This window comes from Balaenoptera borealis (assembly GCF_965194805.1).
Source record: "Balaenoptera borealis genome assembly, chromosome: 2".
In the NCBI taxonomy this organism is placed as follows: domain Eukaryota; kingdom Metazoa; phylum Chordata; class Mammalia; order Artiodactyla; family Balaenopteridae; genus Balaenoptera; species Balaenoptera borealis.
In genome coordinates, this window is record NC_138867.1 from 80,158,949 (window position 1) to 80,177,850 (window position 18,902).

The 18,902-nt window shown below is 38.4% G+C and overlaps 1 protein-coding gene across 2 annotated transcripts in view; it reads left to right on the plus strand.

The window, feature by feature from the left end:
* The window catches only part of LNPEP (leucyl and cystinyl aminopeptidase), a 116,940-nt gene extending 99,197 nt beyond the window's left edge, over positions 1-17,743 (plus strand). For both annotated transcript variants that reach the window (XM_082375716.1, XM_082375717.1), the window contains 5 exons: positions 4,395-4,579; positions 6,080-6,241; positions 8,329-8,469; positions 9,135-9,216; positions 9,836-17,743. In XM_082375716.1, coding sequence (XP_082231842.1) covers positions 4,395-4,579; positions 6,080-6,241; positions 8,329-8,469; positions 9,135-9,216; positions 9,836-9,967 — 702 coding nt within the window. In that variant the 3' untranslated portion in view covers positions 9,968-17,743. The remainder of the gene's footprint in view (positions 1-4,394; positions 4,580-6,079; positions 6,242-8,328; positions 8,470-9,134; positions 9,217-9,835) is intronic.
* Positions 17,744-18,902: the final 1,159 nt, after the last annotated feature.

An 18,902-nucleotide genomic window follows, 5' to 3' on the forward strand; every position in this document is an offset into this window, starting at 1 on the left:
GGAAAAAGAAGAAGGTGATGGACCAGGAATTAGATTAAGTCTTTTAGGATTTTGGTGTCCTCCCTGTTAAAAAGAAGGTGTTGGATTGTTTTTTTTTTTTTTTTAATCCTCTTTTCTGCTGCTCTTTCTGTTACGCCGCACAACCCCTGTGATGACTTCTCTCATCATGTGCGTGATTCTCAGTGCGGGGAGGGAGTGCAGGACAGGGGGCCATATGGAGTTTGAAAAGCACCTTTCCTACAAGTTTCTGATCTGACCCCAAAGGAGCCACCCCCCATCCCTACCCGTAAGTGAGATGCTTCAGTTAGATGATTTCTGAGGCATCTTCTTATTACTAAGATTTTTATCATTCTTCTATTTCATAAGGCTTTCAACTACCAGCCTTAATAAAAACCAGCACCTGCAATGTGACCTGGCCCATAGTGACACTCAATAAATGTTGAATGAATAAGTGAGTGAAACATACCAGAAACAAGTACATTTCAGTGCTTATTATATTCTGCACACCCTGCTTAGTGCTTAATGCAGATTACCTCATTTAATCCTCACACAATGCCAAATAGATATTTCTACCCCCATTACATAGACGAGAAACTAAATAACTTCCCCAGAGTCACTTACCTAGTAAATGATAAAGCTGAGATTCAAACCCAGATTACTTTCACTCCAGACCCTGCTCTTTGTGTTATATGGCTGTATTTTCATTTGTGTTTTAGCAATGTCATCTTTCAGAGGATACCCTTTTATTGGAAAAATCAAAGCCGTTTCTTGCTATCTTTTTTCCCCCTTTTTTAAACTGATATTTTACATCAAAATAGTTTGAAGCCTTGTTAAAGTTCATGATGGCAGAAGCCACTCTTCTGCCTGCCTCTCTCCATTAAGTCTATTGAGGGCCTGGTGTCAGGAAGCACTTGATACTGAGGCTGTCCCTGTGCTGAGAACACAGATGCTGAACTCAGTTCAAGGAGTTAGATCTTTTGAATATTTTCAGCTAACTCTGCATCTTCATCCCAAATGATGGTTTCCAGTTTACTGGGCAGGTATGTGTTTATTCAGAACATAGCAGAATATACATAACCCCAGTCCATGGGATTAGTGGTTAGAGGGCAAGGGCAGGAGGCTTAGTATGTGTTTGTAAGACCCTTACTGCTGGAGGTCTTCATGCACTTGATTGTTAGTTAAAAGTCATGTTAGCCTTAATTCAAGAGGGAGAAACTGTCTCTTTAAAATTCTTATTCTAATCTTAGGGCATTCTAGTAGCATTAAAATGCTCAAAATGTGAAATCTGACACACCATAGATGAGATTAGAATGGCAGACCTTTCTGAGACCTTAGATCCAATCTTCAAATAGTATTTGTAATTAAGACTGATGTCTAATTAATTTTTTAAGTCAGTGTCACCAGAGCATTGTGTACATTTATTGGTCACTGTGTTATTTAGGCTGCACAGACCCACATAACATATATTACCCATATATCACATTTTGTGATGTCTGCTGTGGTGTGTGGTGGGTAGGGTCTGGAAGCACATTTGAGTTGTTTCAAATTGTGCACATCTGATGCTAAAATCTGATCTCAGTCATATTCCTGTTTCATCACTTATAACTCTGTCATTCTTTTACATATGAGGGCTTGGTGGGATAAACCTTTTGCAATAAAAGCTGACACTTCACTTTTAAGAAGCTCAGTTGACCCAAGAAAGAACTCCCTGGGAACATCAGTGTAAAATTAAAGCAGTATATCAAAATGTAATATATAACATAAGTGCCAGCATCTTGCCCTGTGTTTTATTTTTAAAACCATTTTGTGTTATTGTTGTTGCATAGTATTGCATGTACATAGCTTGTATAACTCATCAATTTATTCCCTCTCCCTACCATCTTCACTTTATGAAATCAGAGGATTGAATTCTATTGTTTAATGAGGTTAAATTTCAAAAAATTAATGCAGAACCATGGAAAAACAGGTTTAATTTTATTTCTAAAAAGGAAAGATAATTTGAAGCACTTGCTGTGATTTATTAATATTAAAAATATAACTTGAATTACTTACAAAAAGATTTTATAATCCAAATTTTCTAAAAACAGAATTATTCTTTTTTTAAATAAAATCTTTTACTCTTGTATGTTATCATTTGAAATACTTTTTTTCAAATGATAAAAATGATCCAGCTTGCAGGACATTAGTTCCCCGACCAGGAATTGAACCAGGGCCGTGGCAGTGAAAGCGCCAAGTCCTAACCACTGGACCGCCAGGGAATTCCCCTGAAATATATTTAAAATCAACTGTTTGGGGACTTCCTCTTGACTCTTTGGTACAGGGTATAAGTAGTAAAGTTATACCCCATAATTCCAATGGAGCAACTGCTCAGGAATTAGCTTTAGCATCTTCAAGTGTCAGGTTTCCCATACTGCCAGTACTTTAAAGTTCTATTTTTCCCCACTGGCTTCTTTGTTTTAGTAAACTCTTAAGGATCATTGCCATTTTTCTCCACTGAATTTTTTTTAATGGTATTGTAAGTATGGAACTTTTTTCTCTCTCTCTCTCATTCTTCCTTTGTTTCTTTTTGACAGTTATGAGTAGCTTTTAAATTTCTTTTCTGCATCATAATGCTATCATGAAGCCACTGAGAAAGTCAGGACAGTGGAAGACAACATGTGCCAGTGCAGTCATGTGTATCCAGCAGGATCTCCTGCATTGCTTTTATGTTCCTTGCACTATCAGTCAGCATGGCAAGTATTTTTCCACTTCACATCTTCCCAGTGACTGGCAAGCTTTGTTATTCACACGTTCCACAAGGTGTCTGTTCTCTATTTCATTGCTTTTGAAGCAAACAAACAAAAGGGAGTTGACATGTTATCACAAACTTTGAGTCCATCTTCTTGTACAGATTCTTTTTTCCATTCTCATAGTCAGATCCACAAGAGACTTATTCAGAGAAGGTCTGGTGAGAAAATGGCCTCAGCAGTTTAAAACTCTCCAACTAGGATTCATTTTAACTACTGACAGAGGCACTCTAGAAGAATATTATGCTCTGTGAGGAGCCTGAACTAATTTGGGGGGGCTTAAGAGGCGTTGTATGTGGTCATCTGTGGCACTTGACTACTTGAGATGAGACGTGGCGGTGATGGTGTTAGAGTACCAGTGGGAGGAGACCCTCCTGTGCCGAGAACCCTGTGGGCCGAGATGCCTCTAAATTGTTTTCGTTTTGAGTCTCCTTATTTGTAGCCATGAAGGTTTTCTAAAAAAATACCTATCAGCATTTTTATATTAGAATTTTTGTTCCTTTTAGTGACATTCATAAATGCATATTTTATATGGTGATTTTTTTAAATCCCCTGTGTCCTCACTCCTCCCCCCTGCACCACAGCTTGGAATATGGAAATAGTTCCATATACTATGAACAGCTTCCACACTTTTGTTCTGAGAAGAGATGAAAAAGAAATAAGATATCTGTTGGTTTCTTAATACCATAAGTATATATTTAAGAATGACATCTCATTCAGAAGTAATTGTAACAGTGGACTTAATAGTAGATGATTCTATTGAATAACTGTTAATTTTCTTAAGTGTGATAAGGTATTATGGTTACATAGGGGAATTGCATGCTTAAGTATTAATAAATGAAATATCATGATATCTATAACTCACTTTCATATAGTTGAGCTAAAACCAGAAAAATATGTGTGTATGTGTTGCTATACACAAATGTAAGAGTGTTAAATAAAAAACAGTGAATCTAACATATGGGTATTAATTTTACTATTCCTGTAGCTTTCCTGTAGGTTTAAAACTTTTTTAAATAAAAAGTTGGGGAAGGAGAAAAATAACTATAAACAACTATTCTGCCCTGCAGGCCTCATTTTCTTGCTAATTTGATTAGATTAATTTGTTATAGCATCAAACTAGATGATATTTTAAATATTCCTTTAACACTGGATTCAGAAACATTTAAGCGTCTATCCATCAGTAAAGAAGTATATTTTTCTCTCACTGCTGAATGGATTTATGGATTCTAAAGTCACGAGGTCAGGAAGTTCCAGCTTCCTTCCAGCAGTGGTGATAGGTGATACTTTTTGGCAGGAAAATAACTTCTAGCTGAGTATACACAGAAGAAAGGTTCCCTACTGCACAGAAGTCATTAATTCTCTCTGTCTTATGTCATTAAGTCCACCTTGGCTATAGCAACCTTATTTATGGCCTTAGTTATTGAAGAGTTCTATCCCAGCTGTATGTGGACTTCGTATGTCAGTTGATATTTAGTGAGTAATGCCTGTGTCCCCCTTTTTTTTTCTCTTTGGGTTAGTGTTGGGGAAAAAAGAGACCTAGTTGTCCTGATTTTTCTGGTTGTCCTAATTATGATCACTCTGTTACAATCCATTCTGTCTCTCTAGAACAAGGTATTTAAATTGCTTCAAAGCCAAATCCAACAGCAGACGTGGACGGATGAGGGCAGCCCATCTGCTCGGGAGCTGCGCTCAGCCTTGCTAGACTTCGCTTGCACCCACCGCCTGGAGAACTGCAGCACCGCCGCCATGAAGCTGTTTAACGACTGGGTGGCATCCAATGGAACTCAGAGGTGATGTGCGCGTCCACTCAAATGACCTCGGTCTCTCTTCTGTGCCCTACATCGTATACTGAAACCAGGACCTCTACGTCCTGGGTCATAAATGTTATACAACAGTGTTGATGTAGGTGAACACTACGTACCTGATTCTCAAGCCCGACTGTTTTTTTTGTGTGTGTGTGGTAAAGTACATACAACATAAAGTTTAGTATCTTAACAATTTTTAAGTGTACGGTTCAGTAGTGTAAGTATATTCACACTGTTGTGCAACAGATCTCCAGAATTCTTTCATCTTGCAAAACTGAAACTCTTTACCCAAACAGCAGTTCCCCATTTTCCCCCAACTCTGGCCCTTGACAGCCACCATTCTACCTTCTGTTTTAGGAGTTTTACTGCTCTGAATACCTCATATAAGTGAAATCATACAGTATGTGTCTTTTTGTGACTGGTTTATTTCACTTAACATAATGTCCTTAAGATTCACCCATGTTATAGCATATGTCAGAATTTCCTTTCTTTTTAAGGCTGAATAATCCATTGTATGTATGTACCACATTTTGTTCATCCATTCATCCATTGATAGACATTTGGGTTGCTTCCACCTTCTGGCTCTTGTGAATAATGCTGCTATGAACATAGGTGTACAAATATCTCTTTGAGACCCTGCTTCAGTTCTTTCATATATTGTATATACCTAGAAGTGGTATTGCTGGATCATATGGTAGTTTCATTTTTAATTTTATAAGAACCCCCATAATGTGTTCCATAGGGGCTGCACTATTTTACATTCCTACCAACAGTGCACAAGGGTTCCAGTTTCTCCACATCCTCACCGACGCTTATTCTCTGGGTTTTTGATAGCAGCTGTCCTAATGGGTGTGAGGTGTCAAACAAGTCTCTTTTTATTTAGGAATAAAACACAGCAGGTGGAGTTAGCAGTTAGTAGAAATGTTTTTGATGATGATTGGTTCTCTCCAGGTTCCTTACTGGGCATTATGGGAAAAGATTCAAGCATCGGGTAGGGTATTTGGGTAACCCGTTGAAGCCCTCTTCAGCTCTGAGATCTTAATAAGGCAGCAAACTGTGCTTCTACCCCTCTTCTCACCCCTCCTGCTACATTTGCTGCTGTATTTCGACCGTGGGACTTACCACACTGTATTATGATGTATACATTTACTGTTCTGTACTTGGTGATAGCCTGTGAGTTCCTGAGGGCAGAGACCGTGTCTCATTCTTCTTCCCCTCCACAGTGTCCAGCCATTTGCTTGCCTGGTTCTTTGTGGGTACACAGTGAATAATTATTGTATTAAATTGAATTGATATTCTTTTAGTCACACCACTAGGAAAGTAGCAGCCACTGAATTAATCATTTTCTTGACAATTAATTGTACAGTAAAGACTCTTATTATTACCTGCTCTGTACCCCAGAACACTACCACTAGTCAATTCCTTGCCTTTGTATTCAGGGGTTTTTTTTCTTGTTCTTCTCATATTTGACCACCTCTCTTACAGCCTACCCACTGATGTCATGACAACTGTGTTCAAGGTTGGAGCGAAAACTGAGAAAGGCTGGTCATTCCTCTTCAGCAAATATGTCTCTATAGGCTCTGAAGCAGAGAAGAATAAAATACTTGAAGCTCTTGCCAGCTCAGAGGATGCACGGAAACTTTACTGGTATGAAACCACCAAAGGAATATGATCTATAGAGACCAAAAGCATAAAAGCACAACGCTCCTCAGGTGGGGAATCCCGCTTTTCCTCCCTTTGCTCCCAGGCCGGACCTGACTTGCACACTATATGGTGAGGAGCCTGCGTGTGCAGGGCTGCATCTCAGGGATCGGACCTGCACCCATAGGAGACAGTGCTTTGCCCAGAGAGGCTGGAGGTGCCAAGAGCCACAGCCCTGCTTTCTCCCTAAAAACGTCTTCATCCCCTTGGCATGTTGTCTTTAATTCCACAGTTAGCGCTTCATTCTTTTTGGTCAAGGCATTGTTCTGTCGCAGCTGTCACTTTGAAAATGCAGACACTTCAGAAAAAGGTACCATGTAAAAGCTTATAGGTTACACCTTCATGCGAGTTTGTCAGACTTTTCCTTTTTAATGACTCAGCTGATGAAGACCTGAAAATGGAAGCCTCACATGGGGAAAGAAGGGCAGTGAGTAGGGCCTCCCGACAGGAAGAACAGTCAGTGGCAGGGGAGAGGAGCTCTGAGTAGCCTAGAGAAATAGGAAGTATCTCGAAAGAAAGTCAGTGCCAGGAAGGGGTGGAGGGAGGCACTTGGGTCTCGTTGCTTCTCTTGTATAATTTTGCTCCTATAAATCATAATAGTGTCCCAGAGATGTCTTCAGCACCTGCCCAGATCCACTTTCCAAAGGATACACTGTAAATGGTCATGTTCTTTAAAGTAGTAGCCAGCCTCTGACCCAAGCACATAGAGAAAAGGTTTTATTTTTAAATTAGTAATAATTTTGCTTTAGACTATTAATACACTGATAAATTTCCACGATAAAGTATTTAAACAGTACCTAAGAAAATGGTGTAAAACGTGAAAGTATCTCTTGTTTGATCCTTTACTTCTGTTCTTATCCTCTCCTCTGTTAACAGTGTCAGTCCTGGTCTGAGTATTTATAGGTTTATACTATACCCAGTGTTTTGTGATGTTCTCTTTAGTGAGTGATCAGTCTTTGAGATCTATCATAAAGCCTACTTCATTTTTTTATAGCTATGTATTATTCCATAACATGGCTTTATCATAGTTTATTTAATCCATCACATCTCGATGAGCATTTGGGTTTTTTCCCCTATTAAAAATACTGCTGCAGGGCTTCCCTGGTGGCGCAGTGGTTAAGGATCCGCCTGCCAATGCAGGGGACACGGGTTCGAGCCCTGGTCTGGGAGGATCCCACATGCCGCGGAGCAACTAGGCCCGTGAGCCACAATTGCTGAGCCTGCGCGTCTGGAGCCTGTGCTCCGCAACAAGAGAGGCCGCGATAGTGAGAGGCCCGCGCACCGCGATGAAGAGTGGCCCCCGCTTGCCACAACTGGTGAGGGCCCTCGCACAGAAACGAAGACCCAACACAGCCATAAATAAATAAATAAATAAATAAATAAATAAAAATACTGCTGCATTCTTTTAGGGGTATGTGTTTTCTAACTATAAGCAGATATTATCACGTAGTAAATGCTTACGTTCAAATGCCCAGCTTTAATATTTATTAGCTGTGTAACTGGGGCAATTATGTAACCTCAGCTTCTTAAACTGTAAAATGTGGATAGGTAGTAATGACCTATTTCAAGCATTGTTATTCAATAATTTAGAACATTATCTAGTACACATGAAGTATCAGTAAATTTATTGAGTGTGTTCTGAAATGTGTCTTCATTTTCATATGACAGCCCAGTTTTTTAAGAGTAATAAGATACCTCCCTATTCAAATCAAATAGTTTTTTAACAGAAAAAAATACTAGTCTTCAGAATTATAATAAATTCTACTAGAATTTATTTCCTAAATGTCCTTATTACATCAAGAACTATTTATTACTATGTGACAGTACATTAAACTGCTTATCTCATTGGTGAGTTTTTCCTTCATTTAAAAAAAAATGACAAGTTTTCACTCTATTAATGAATCTTAGACTAACCCCAAACTTATATCCCTTGAATTGCCACAGAGCTTTAATTAGGAGACCAGTATTAATTTAAATTCAGTCATCACTTCATCCTGAATAATTTTGGAAGCTAAAACTGCTTTGCTCTTCAGGTTAATGAAAAGTAGCCTCAATGGAGATACCATCCGAACACAAAAGCTGTCGTTTATCATTAGAACAGTGGGCCGGCATTTTCCTGGACACTTACTGGCGTGGGATTTTGTCAAAGAGAACTGGAGTAAGCTTGTACAGAAGTAAGTTTCTCAAAGAATCCCTAATTTTTAGTGTTCGCAGTCTCTGCATTTGAATACATTTCCCAGGGTTGTACTGGTTCACAAGAGTTACGTGTTGCTGTGAGAGGAAAAATGCTTCGGTTCTAGTTTAACTGAACGCCCGGAAATCCGTAAACATAATTCCGTAATTCCATGGCATGAGTCACGTAATGATGCTCCATGGAAGATCCACTGAAGTGCTAATCAAGCCCAGCCCTGCTCCACGCCGGCTCACTCAGCTTGGCCTGGCCACGGACTATTTCAGAATAGCTGTTCAGTTACATGTGCTGAAAATACCTCCTCGCTACCAGGGGATTGGTTAGGAACTCACACCCAGCTCAATAGCACATGTAGCTCATTTTTTCTTTTAAATCAATAGTGACACCTTCTGGGTGTATGATGTGATTTTTGAGGAGAAAATGGGCTAAGAATTTCTCTGGAACTCCCTCTGCCCTCTCTCCTCCCACTGGCAGAGGCGTGTATGGGATGACTCCTGACGTAGCGAGCTGCCGTTCCCAGGAGCAGGACTCCTCTCTGCCTTGGGCATGTGTAGCTTACATTAAGCGTTTCCTTTGCACTCAGGAACTTTGCTTACCAGCAGCTGACTCATTTTTTTGCTTTTCACCCGTATGTTTGTGTTGCTTCAGGTTCCATCTGGGGTCCTATACCATACAAAGTATTGTTGCTGGATCAACTCACCTGTTTTCAACAAGGGCACATTTATCTGAGGTTGGTTGTCTAAAACGCTTCTGGGGAGGCTGGGTATCCCTTTGCCCTCAGGCGGCTCAGTTTAAGTCAGATGGTGGCTTCTCATGCCAAATCCTGTCCCTTCTCTCTGTCTGCCTTCATCAATGCTAATGACTCATACAGCAATGAGGAAAAATTCTGATTCCATTCTCAACAATATTCCTTTGTCTCCCTAATACAAATGATTTTTTTGAATTAAAATCAACATATGCCAACTTTCTTTTTAAGTGGTGATTAAATTGTTTTTGAAGAATTCCATTCCAAGGGTAAAATTGGGCACCAGGCTTAACTTTCGACTCTACCTTATTTACTGTTACTTGGCCATTTTTTTTTTTTTTTTCGTACTTTAGAATTGAAAAATTCATCCTTGTGGGAGTAAGGGGAATTCATTTTTAAAATTACTTCAGATTTCACCATACTTGATCAGGAACTCGATGTAAATACCTCAAATATTAAAATATAATCTTTCTCGTCTCTACTTCTCTTAAGACATCAGCACGGCCATCACTAACTTAAAGCTTATTTGAAAAGGCTATTCAGAGTTACCTGAGAAAATACCATCCTTTTCTTCTTTTGAAATACTTCTGTGTGCAACTTACAGGTCCAGGCATTCTTTGAAAATCAGTCAGAGGCAACCTTTCGACTTCGTTGTGTCCAGGAGGCTTTGGAAGTCATTCAGCTGAACATCCAGTGGGTGGAAAAGAACCTTGAAACTCTGACGTTTTGGCTGTAGCATGCATACCTGCACCTCATTCGGTCACCCATTCAGACAGCTTGTTAACTTGGGCTCTGCTGCTTTTGCAAAAGCCAAGGTGAAACCAGGATCGCTGCTGAGTTGTTTGCACTCTTAGGAGTTCTAGTTTGCTCAGGGCCCGTCTGTATTTTTCATCTGTCTTTTCTAAAATGTCCTTGGGCAGTGTGTAGTTATTACCAAATTATATTCACCTACATGCCAACCATCTACAAAAACAATGGGTAATTTTCTACTCTGAAGATATTCAAATGGAGAAAAAATATCTGTTTTGGAATTCTGTTCTATCTCTCAGTATCTGGAAAGTGCTGACACCGTGAAATAAGGAAAGAGCTACCGTGGGAGCCACCATCTTTGCAGGCTGCTGGTTTATTAGCCACTTGTTGCTTCTTGTTGAGCGATGTTATTTGAATGTGGTTCAAAGTTAGCTTCAAAACGTATGGTAATGAAGTTGACGAAGCATGCAACCATAGAGAACTGACCTCAAGTGTGCAGATCTACTTTGACTGGCAGTTTTGAATAATCCTTTATTTTCTGGAAGAAGTTTATAACTATTATATTTTTTTTCTGAAGAATAGCCAGGTGCTATAGAATTTTTAATTTTTTGTTGTATTGTAAAGCTAAATAACAAGGCCAAAAGATTAAATTTTCCAAATATTTAACACTTCCTTTTTCATCTTTCAGGAAAATATTTCAAACCGAGTTAACGTTAATTATAATTATTTTACTTATGAATTCCAGTGTTCTCCAAACCTCTGTACACCTTTATCACTCCCTGCCATAGATACACCTTATGTTATAAATAAGTATTTCTACATTTATGGCAAGCATTTTTTTAATACTGGTGTCTCTTATCATGACTTTATTACTAAGAATACAGTTTGTTTAAGTTGCTTTTTGGCATAATAGATCATAGACACTTTCTCTGAATCATACCCGTTGGGTGGATTTTCATTTTATATGATAGAGTTGCATATTAGAAGCATATTTTAAAATAGGGCCTTTGAGAAATTGAACATTTTTATTTAAAGTTCACCACAGTACCTTAAAGGAATAAAGAGAATGTGGGTAGGAGTAGCTTGATTTAGGTTTAATATGGTGGGCTTTGAATTTTTTCTACTGTCAGAAACAGTACTTTTCTTTAGTTGAAAAATCAAAGTTTTCTTTTGTAATGGCCAAACTAACAGATTATAAGGAATGGCCATGGAAAGAAAGAAAGAAGGGAAGAAGAAAGAGAGAGAGGAAAGTATCCAAAACTGTATGGCAATCTTACTCCTTCTAAAGGAGGAATACTGTACTTGAATTTTTTGAGCTATGCAGACTTATACCTAGATTGTTGTGTTTCTTTGATTCTTAGGAGAAAAGCTTTCTTCATAATAATTCTTGTACTTTATATTTTGCTTGAAAACATCTACATATATAAAGAGGATATTTACCCATTTTTCACCTAAGATTTTCCCATGGAATTCCATACTTTTTAATGTTATGCTATCCCATCTGTATGGGGCTTCCAAAAACTAACTCTAAGTAAGGAATATAAGGTTAAATAATAGGTAGAACATGTAGTATAATAAGTATTATTGGAGCTTTTGAAGTTTTTTTCCCCCAGAATTTTATTTTACCACTGTATTTCTGAGAATTCAAATAGATTGAAGCACAGCAGAATAGGATTCTATTTTACATGAGCACATAGATCCATGACACAATTAAGTACTGTTTGACAAGTGTTATATTCATTGCAGAGAGACGGTCTACTTGAATTAATAAAAAGGCACATCATACTAGTAATCTAGATTACTAGATTACTAGTATGATGTGCCTTCTTATTGTAGAAGAAAAAAATGTATGCTTTGGAGATCTGAAAGGCTGTGAAAGTAGAAATCTAAGGAGTCCAGTTTGTTTATATCTAATCACTTGTTAATACCAAGTGATTAGACATAATTAAACTGAAGTAGTGTCAGCTGCCACCATAAGTTTGTGCCTTCCTCCATCTTGTTTTATATAAATCTCTTTAAGTGAAATTGTGTTGTTTGCCATTGTTTTGGTGTTCATGAACTTTCTTACTATCACTGGTTCTACTTAACGCTAATGTCCTTTGCCTTTCGTGTTTTCATTGTACTGTACTTTAGCCACTGTAGGAACAGAGAGCTGTCAGAAGAGTTCTGGGTATACAGAGGATATTGAGCCGCATCAGTCTTACTGGGTACAGAACAGAATCCTTTCTGAATATTGGAAAGAAAGAAATGAAAGTTAAGTGATGAGTTTGTTGGATTACGGATAGCCTGTTATTGAGTTGGATTTTAAAAGAGTCTGCTCCATCTAAAGCACCTGGAATAATCTGCAGTCAGATTGCTGAACGTTCACATAGTCCCCATGTATTTCATGGGGCTGCAGGGAAGGTGTATGCATCTCAGGAGATGTGTCATAAGCCGGAACAGCAGTTCCTGGGCTGAGTTTGCAAAACAAGACCTGAATTTCGTAGGTATGATGTAGCTCTTCTTCTCCCTTTTGCCTTTATTTTTTTTTAATTGGAATTAACTCTCTTTTTAAAGAGCTTTCTTCCTCCTTCTGCCCTCACACTCCCATTTGTACTTTAAAAAGCTTATGTCAATATATATATATATATTTTTTTTTTTTTTTTCCTGGGTTTTACTTTCTTTGATTTTGTGCTTCATTCTCCACATTGGCAAGTAAGTACCAAATGAAAAGTGGAAGTCCAAAAGTATGATAAACCTCCTCTTCTCCCTTTCCCTTATGGCCTGCATGGGCAATAGCTTATAGAATAGTTGATTGATTTCTTTGAGTGGCTCTTTGGGGGTATATACTTTTTAAATGTATGTATGTGTTTTGAAATGTTTTTATATTCTTTCATTTTAATATAGTTTGTCCTGTTGAAAAGTAAAATATTGTCCTGTGAAAATCTCTTCTACCTGTCCTATTGTTCCTGTATGGACAACAGCTACAGAGTAGTTATCTGATTTCCCTTTTTGGAAGGAGATGGTAATAGTGGGAGAAGAGCAGAGTATGTTCTTTTTAAAATGTGTACAAATGAGTTTGCTGCTATTTTGTGGGTGTTGTTTGATTTTGTATTTCCTTCATCCTTCTCATGGATAAGTAGATATCTAATGAACTGTGAAGGTCCAAAACTATGACAAATGTCCCATTTTCCCCTCTTATTGCCTGTGTGGACATACTAACAGAGTAGTTGTAGCTTCTGTTGTTTTGATCTAATCTGTTCTTGAGGGCAGGGAGAGGGGAGGGTTGTATATTCTTCTTTCAAGTGTACGTAAATGTTATGCTACTTTTTATTTTTTTTTTTTTTAATTTATTTTATTTATTTATTTTTGGCTGTGTTGGGTCTTCATTGCTGCACGCGGGCTTTCTCTAGCTGCGGCGACTGGGGGCTACTCTTTGTTGCAGTGTGTGGGCTTCTCATTGCGGTGGCTTCTCTTGTTGCTGAGCACGGGCTCTAGGCGTGTGGGCTTCAGTAGTTGCAGCACGCAGGCTCAGTAGTTGTGGCACGTGGGCTCAGTAGTTGTAGCTCGCAGGCTCTAGAGCACAGGCTCAGTAGTTGTGGCGCACGGGCTTAGCTGCTCCGCGGCATGTGGGATCTTCCCGGACCAGGGCTCGAATCCGTGTCCCCGGCATCAGCAGGCAGATCCTTAACCACTGCGCCACCAGGGAAGCCCTATGCTACTTTTTAATATTTCATTTTTATATGTGTTCCTTTGCATGAATGCATATATACTTAATGAAAACTGAGGTTCAGAGTATGACAAATCTCTTTTCCCTTTTCCTTATTGCCTCCTTGGGCCATAGATAGAATAGTAGTTTTTGTTTTGTGGGGTGGGAGAGAGTGGGGTATGTACTTAATGTATATAAATAAATCTACTACTTTGTATTATAACTAATTCATTTCGTACTACGTCCTTCTCATAGGACATGAAAGTACCTGATGAGACGTGGAGGTCCACATGTTTGACAGTCTCCTCTTGTCCCCTTCCCTTGTTGCTCATGTGGGCAGTGGCTAGTAGTTGATTAGTTTCAGAGGCTCTTTTGTGGGTATTGGGGTAAATACTTTTTAAATATAGATTCATGTTTTTACTTCCTTATTATAGTATTTCATTGGGTACCCAGTCCTTCCCTTGGACCCGTAGGTTGCTAATGACCCACAGAGTTCTGGATCTATAGCAGTCTTCTCCCTTTCCCCTTTTATCTGTGTAGGCAATAATTTTAAAGTAGTCTGGGCTTTTTGAAGTTTTGGGGGGCGGGAAGGGACTAAGGGCAAGATAAATACTTTTGAAAATTGTATATATACAGTGCTAGTTACATACTGTGTTATTCCATTTTGTACCTGTCCCTTGCTTGGACGTGCAGGTACCTAACGAGATGTGGAGGTCCGGATGTATGAAAATCTCCCCTCTTCCCCTTTCCTTGTTGCCTCTGTGGGCAATAGTTTTAGAGTAGTCTAGATTATTATTTCTACCTCTATCACTCCCTCTCCTGGGAGCGTAGGGATATGTACTTTTTAAAATGTATATAAATGGTTTTTGCTCCTTTTTTCTGTTACTTCATTTTGTACCTAAACCTTCCCATGGATACTTAGGTACATGATGAAAATTAAGGTTCATTCTATGAAAAAAATCTCCTCCCCTTCCCTTGTTGCCTGTCTAGGCAATGACTAGTAGCATAGTTGTTTGGAGTTTTGTGTTTCTTTTTTTTTGGCAAGGTAGTGGGGGATTTCTGGGTTTGCATTTTTTTTTTTTTAGTGTACATAAATGTTTGCTGCGTTTTTTTGTTCTTTCACTTCAAACCTAGTGTTTTGTTTGGACTTGTAAATATCAAATGTAATGCAGAGGCCCAGATCCAGAGATGTAATAAATCTTTTCCCCCTTCCCCTATAGCCTGTGTATACCTGCAGTAGTATGAATACTTGAGGATTTGGTTTTCTGTTCTTTGTTTTGAGGTTTTTAATGGGGAATGAGCTTGTTGGGCAAGATATGTAAATTTTTAAATGTATATAAATGTTGCTGCCTCTTTTGGTGTTTCATTTTGAATCCAGGTTTTTGCATAACTATTTAGGAACTTAATGAAAGTTGAGATTGATTCTATGGAAAAATCTCCCTGCTCCCCTTCCCTCATTGCCTGGTGGGCAATGGGAGAAGAATAGATGTTTGGCTTCTGTTTTTGGAGAGGCAGGGATGGGAGAGGTCTGAGTGTGTGTGTGTGTGTGTGTACACACTTTTTTAATATATACAAATGTTTGCTACATTTTATGTGTTATTTCACTTAGTACCCAGTCCTTTGCTGGGATCTATAGGTACATAATGAAACATGGAGGTCCAGATGTATGATAAATCTCCTCTACTCCCTTCCCTCACTGCCGACATGGGCAATAGTTTAACAGTTTGGGGTTCTTTTTGGTTTTTCTTGGTTTTTTTTTTTAAGAGGGAGGAATTATTGGGTTGAGTAGTAGTTAGTGGGAAAGGACAGGGTATGAACTTTTAAAAAATGTGTATAAATATTTCCATGTTATTGATTTTATACCTAGTCCTTTGGGTAGATGTCGAGGTACCAGATGCAAATTGAGGAGAAGTGTATGACAGCCTCCCCTTCTCCCCTTCCCCTTGTTGCCTGTGTGGGTAACAGCAAGTAGAAGAGTTGTGCATCGTTTGCTTACTTGTTTCATAGAGATTTATATTTTTGGCAGGGGAATGTTAATACATATGAATGTTTTCATTTGTTATTTTATTTTGTATTTAGTCCTTTACATGGCTATGTAGGGACTAATGAAAATTGAGTTTCATAGATTAAGTTAGTTACTTCTTCCTTTCCCACATATTTGCTCCTTCAGCTGGAGCTAGTATAGTTAGTTATTGTTTTGTGGTTTTGTTTTAGTCCCTCGGATATATGCCTTTAAAGATGTAAATATATACATGCACGTATATGATTTGCTTCTTTTCTTCCCCCATTATTTTCCTTTAATACTTAGTCCCTTGCAGGGCTCTGAATGTATCTAACTAAAAATGTCCCACCAGATCCCTGCCATCTGACCTAAAGGTGTAGCGTTGTGGTGGTGTAGCTAATGGCAATAGGCATGCAGCAGATAAGATGCGAGAAGACACTTGGATATGGTTGAGTTGTGAAAGCTAATCAGATCCAGCATTTCTTAGGTTGATTCAAACTGAATGAAATGATGAGAAGGGACGTGTACTTTGGAAATTCCAAAAAGTCAAAAAGACAGTACTTCAAGTGTGTTTGTTTAAATATTTTTGCTGATTCATCTCTTAGTGGTAAGCCAGTTGACATGCTGCCTAGAACTCACTTGAAGACCCTTGAGAGTAGCTTCTTTCTGAGGCCTGGATTCTGACTCAGTTTGTTGCAGTTTCATCAGTAGCATATTCTTGTGTACTCAGTAGAAATTATTTTGGTTTCTGGAATGAATCTTTTGAGTTACTGCCATCATTCTAGTAAATGACAACATGGGCCCCGAAAACTAATCCAAGAAGAATATGGGTGGCAAACCCTGTCTGTCTTCAGCACCTTACGCATGGTAGGGCGAGTTGGCCCTTTCCTACCCAGAGCTTTTCTGCGTGGCTGCATCTGTCTCTCCTCACTTCTTCACTAGCTGAACCATTCCTGTTCATTCTTCCTTTTTGTCTTCAGTGCTTGCACTGTTTGTTAGATGTTATCTTATGGTTTTGCATGCATTTCATACATCCAGACCTGTTAGCTTTCAGCATTCTTGAGTCATTATTTCACATTGACTCTTCATCCACCACATGGTAAATGTTATGACTCCACATTTGTCTGTATCAAAGAAAATGCATGTGTAAAATCCATCCATCCCTCTCTCCCTCCCTCCAAGCTTCTGAGCACTATTTGTTTGTCCTGCAATTTATAATGAATATAATGCTGAAGATTTACCATATTGTTATTTTTAGAAACACTGAGTGATTGATAGGACTCCTAGAAAGTTTGCAAAGAGATGTTATTTACCATATCAAACTCTCAGGTTCCAGTGATGAAAAATTTGCTTATACTTTGCTGTTACTTATACCTGCTGCTGTAGGAAAAATAAAAGTTTATTCATGCCACATTTAACTTCTTTGATCATAAAGAAAAGGGGGCACCTTTTTGGAGTTAGTCATGGTCATCTTTCTTTAGCAGTATTTCTCAACAGTTCTTAATCTGAAATACTTCAAAGGAAGTAAAGGTCAGGGCTTAGCTGAATGAAATGCTCCAGAACTTGAACTGTATAAAGCATCAGTACAGTAATACACTCATGTGTATAAAATGAGAATTACAGCGTAATTGGAATATTTGCATTAATCAACAAACTCACATCAAGACAAACAATCTTACAGCTATCTTGATTAAAGCCAAATGTTCCATATTGCTGTGAAGAATAGTCTATCAATGCTTTGAAAAGTAATTACTTCAAAACTTGTAAAAGGTATCACATTTTTGTATTTAAACACTTCTTATAGAGATCTCCAATTCCTTGAATCTGAGCTTGTGGGTAGAATTCTAAATTTGTATCATAATCTTGTCTTTTGTGAAAGATTTTGAAAATAGTATGTATATATAATATTATATATGCAAATTGTGTTTCGTCACTGGTGAAGGGAAAGGCTTATTTTTCTTTATACTTCTGATAACTTGTTTTGCATATGACCAGCACTGACTGAAAGGCATGTGTACCTGCAAACACTGTTGCTTTTTTTGTGAAATGAAAATAAAGTATTTAAATATAAATATTGTGTAGACTATTTGGATAAAAAAATTACATATAAAGTGGTTTATCATCATAGCCCTACCAGGACAGCAACCATATTCATTGTCTTTCTTTCATAGCTTGCCTCCAACCTCACCAGTGCTCCAGTATCCTTACTGCATGTAACTCAAGGGTTCTCAAACTCATTACCGCCATGTTGGGCTGTCCTGGGCATTGTATGATTATTAACAGCATCCCTGGTCTCTAATGCAAATAGCAACTCCCCTACTCGCACTCTGACAACCAAAAATGTCTCCAGACATTTCTATTAAAAGTTTTCATGGGGCTTCCCTGGTGGCGCAGTGGTTGAGAGTCTGCCTTCCAGTGCAGGGGACACGGGTTCGAGCCCTGGTCTGGGAAGATCCCACATGCCACGGAGCAACTGGGCCCGTGAGCCACAACTACTGAGCCTGCGCGTCTGGAGCCTGTGTCCCGCAACAAGAGAGGCCACGATAGTGAGAGGCCCGCGCACCGCGATGAAGAGTGGCCCCCACTTGCCGCAACTAGAGAAAGCCCTCACACGAAAACTAAGAGACCCAACACAGCCAAAAATTAATTAATTAATTAATTAATTAATTAATTAAAAAGTAGCCATTAAAAAAGAAAAAGAATATGTGTCAGTATTAATAAAAAAATAAAAGTCCTTTAAAAAAAAAAAAAGTAGCTCAACATTTCAAGAAAACTTTTTCCTCTTAACAGAAAACAAAACTCCAATATGCACCAGCTCACCTTCAATAACTAACTTTTTACCTAATTAAATTTAATCCAATCTCAGCCTGATCATGCACAAAACTGTTCTCAGTCCTCCCTTCCCACAAGCCCGCCACAACTTTCTGAACCTATATTTGTTTATCCCTTATTTTTTTCTTTCACATTTAGAATTAATCAGCTTTAGGACAAAAATCACTTTCTTTCCCCTTAACACAATGCATTTCCATTCCTCATACCTTCTTTTGCTGAAAACACACATCCTACTGTCCTTGCATACTAAAATATTTCCCTTATTTCTAGTAGCTTTACTTACATATTTTAATCAGAATTCTCAACTCTGAAAAACAGTTTCTAGTGAAAACTAAGAAGCAATTACGAACACACCAGTATTTCTTGATTTGCAAACTTATGAACATATTCTATAACCTC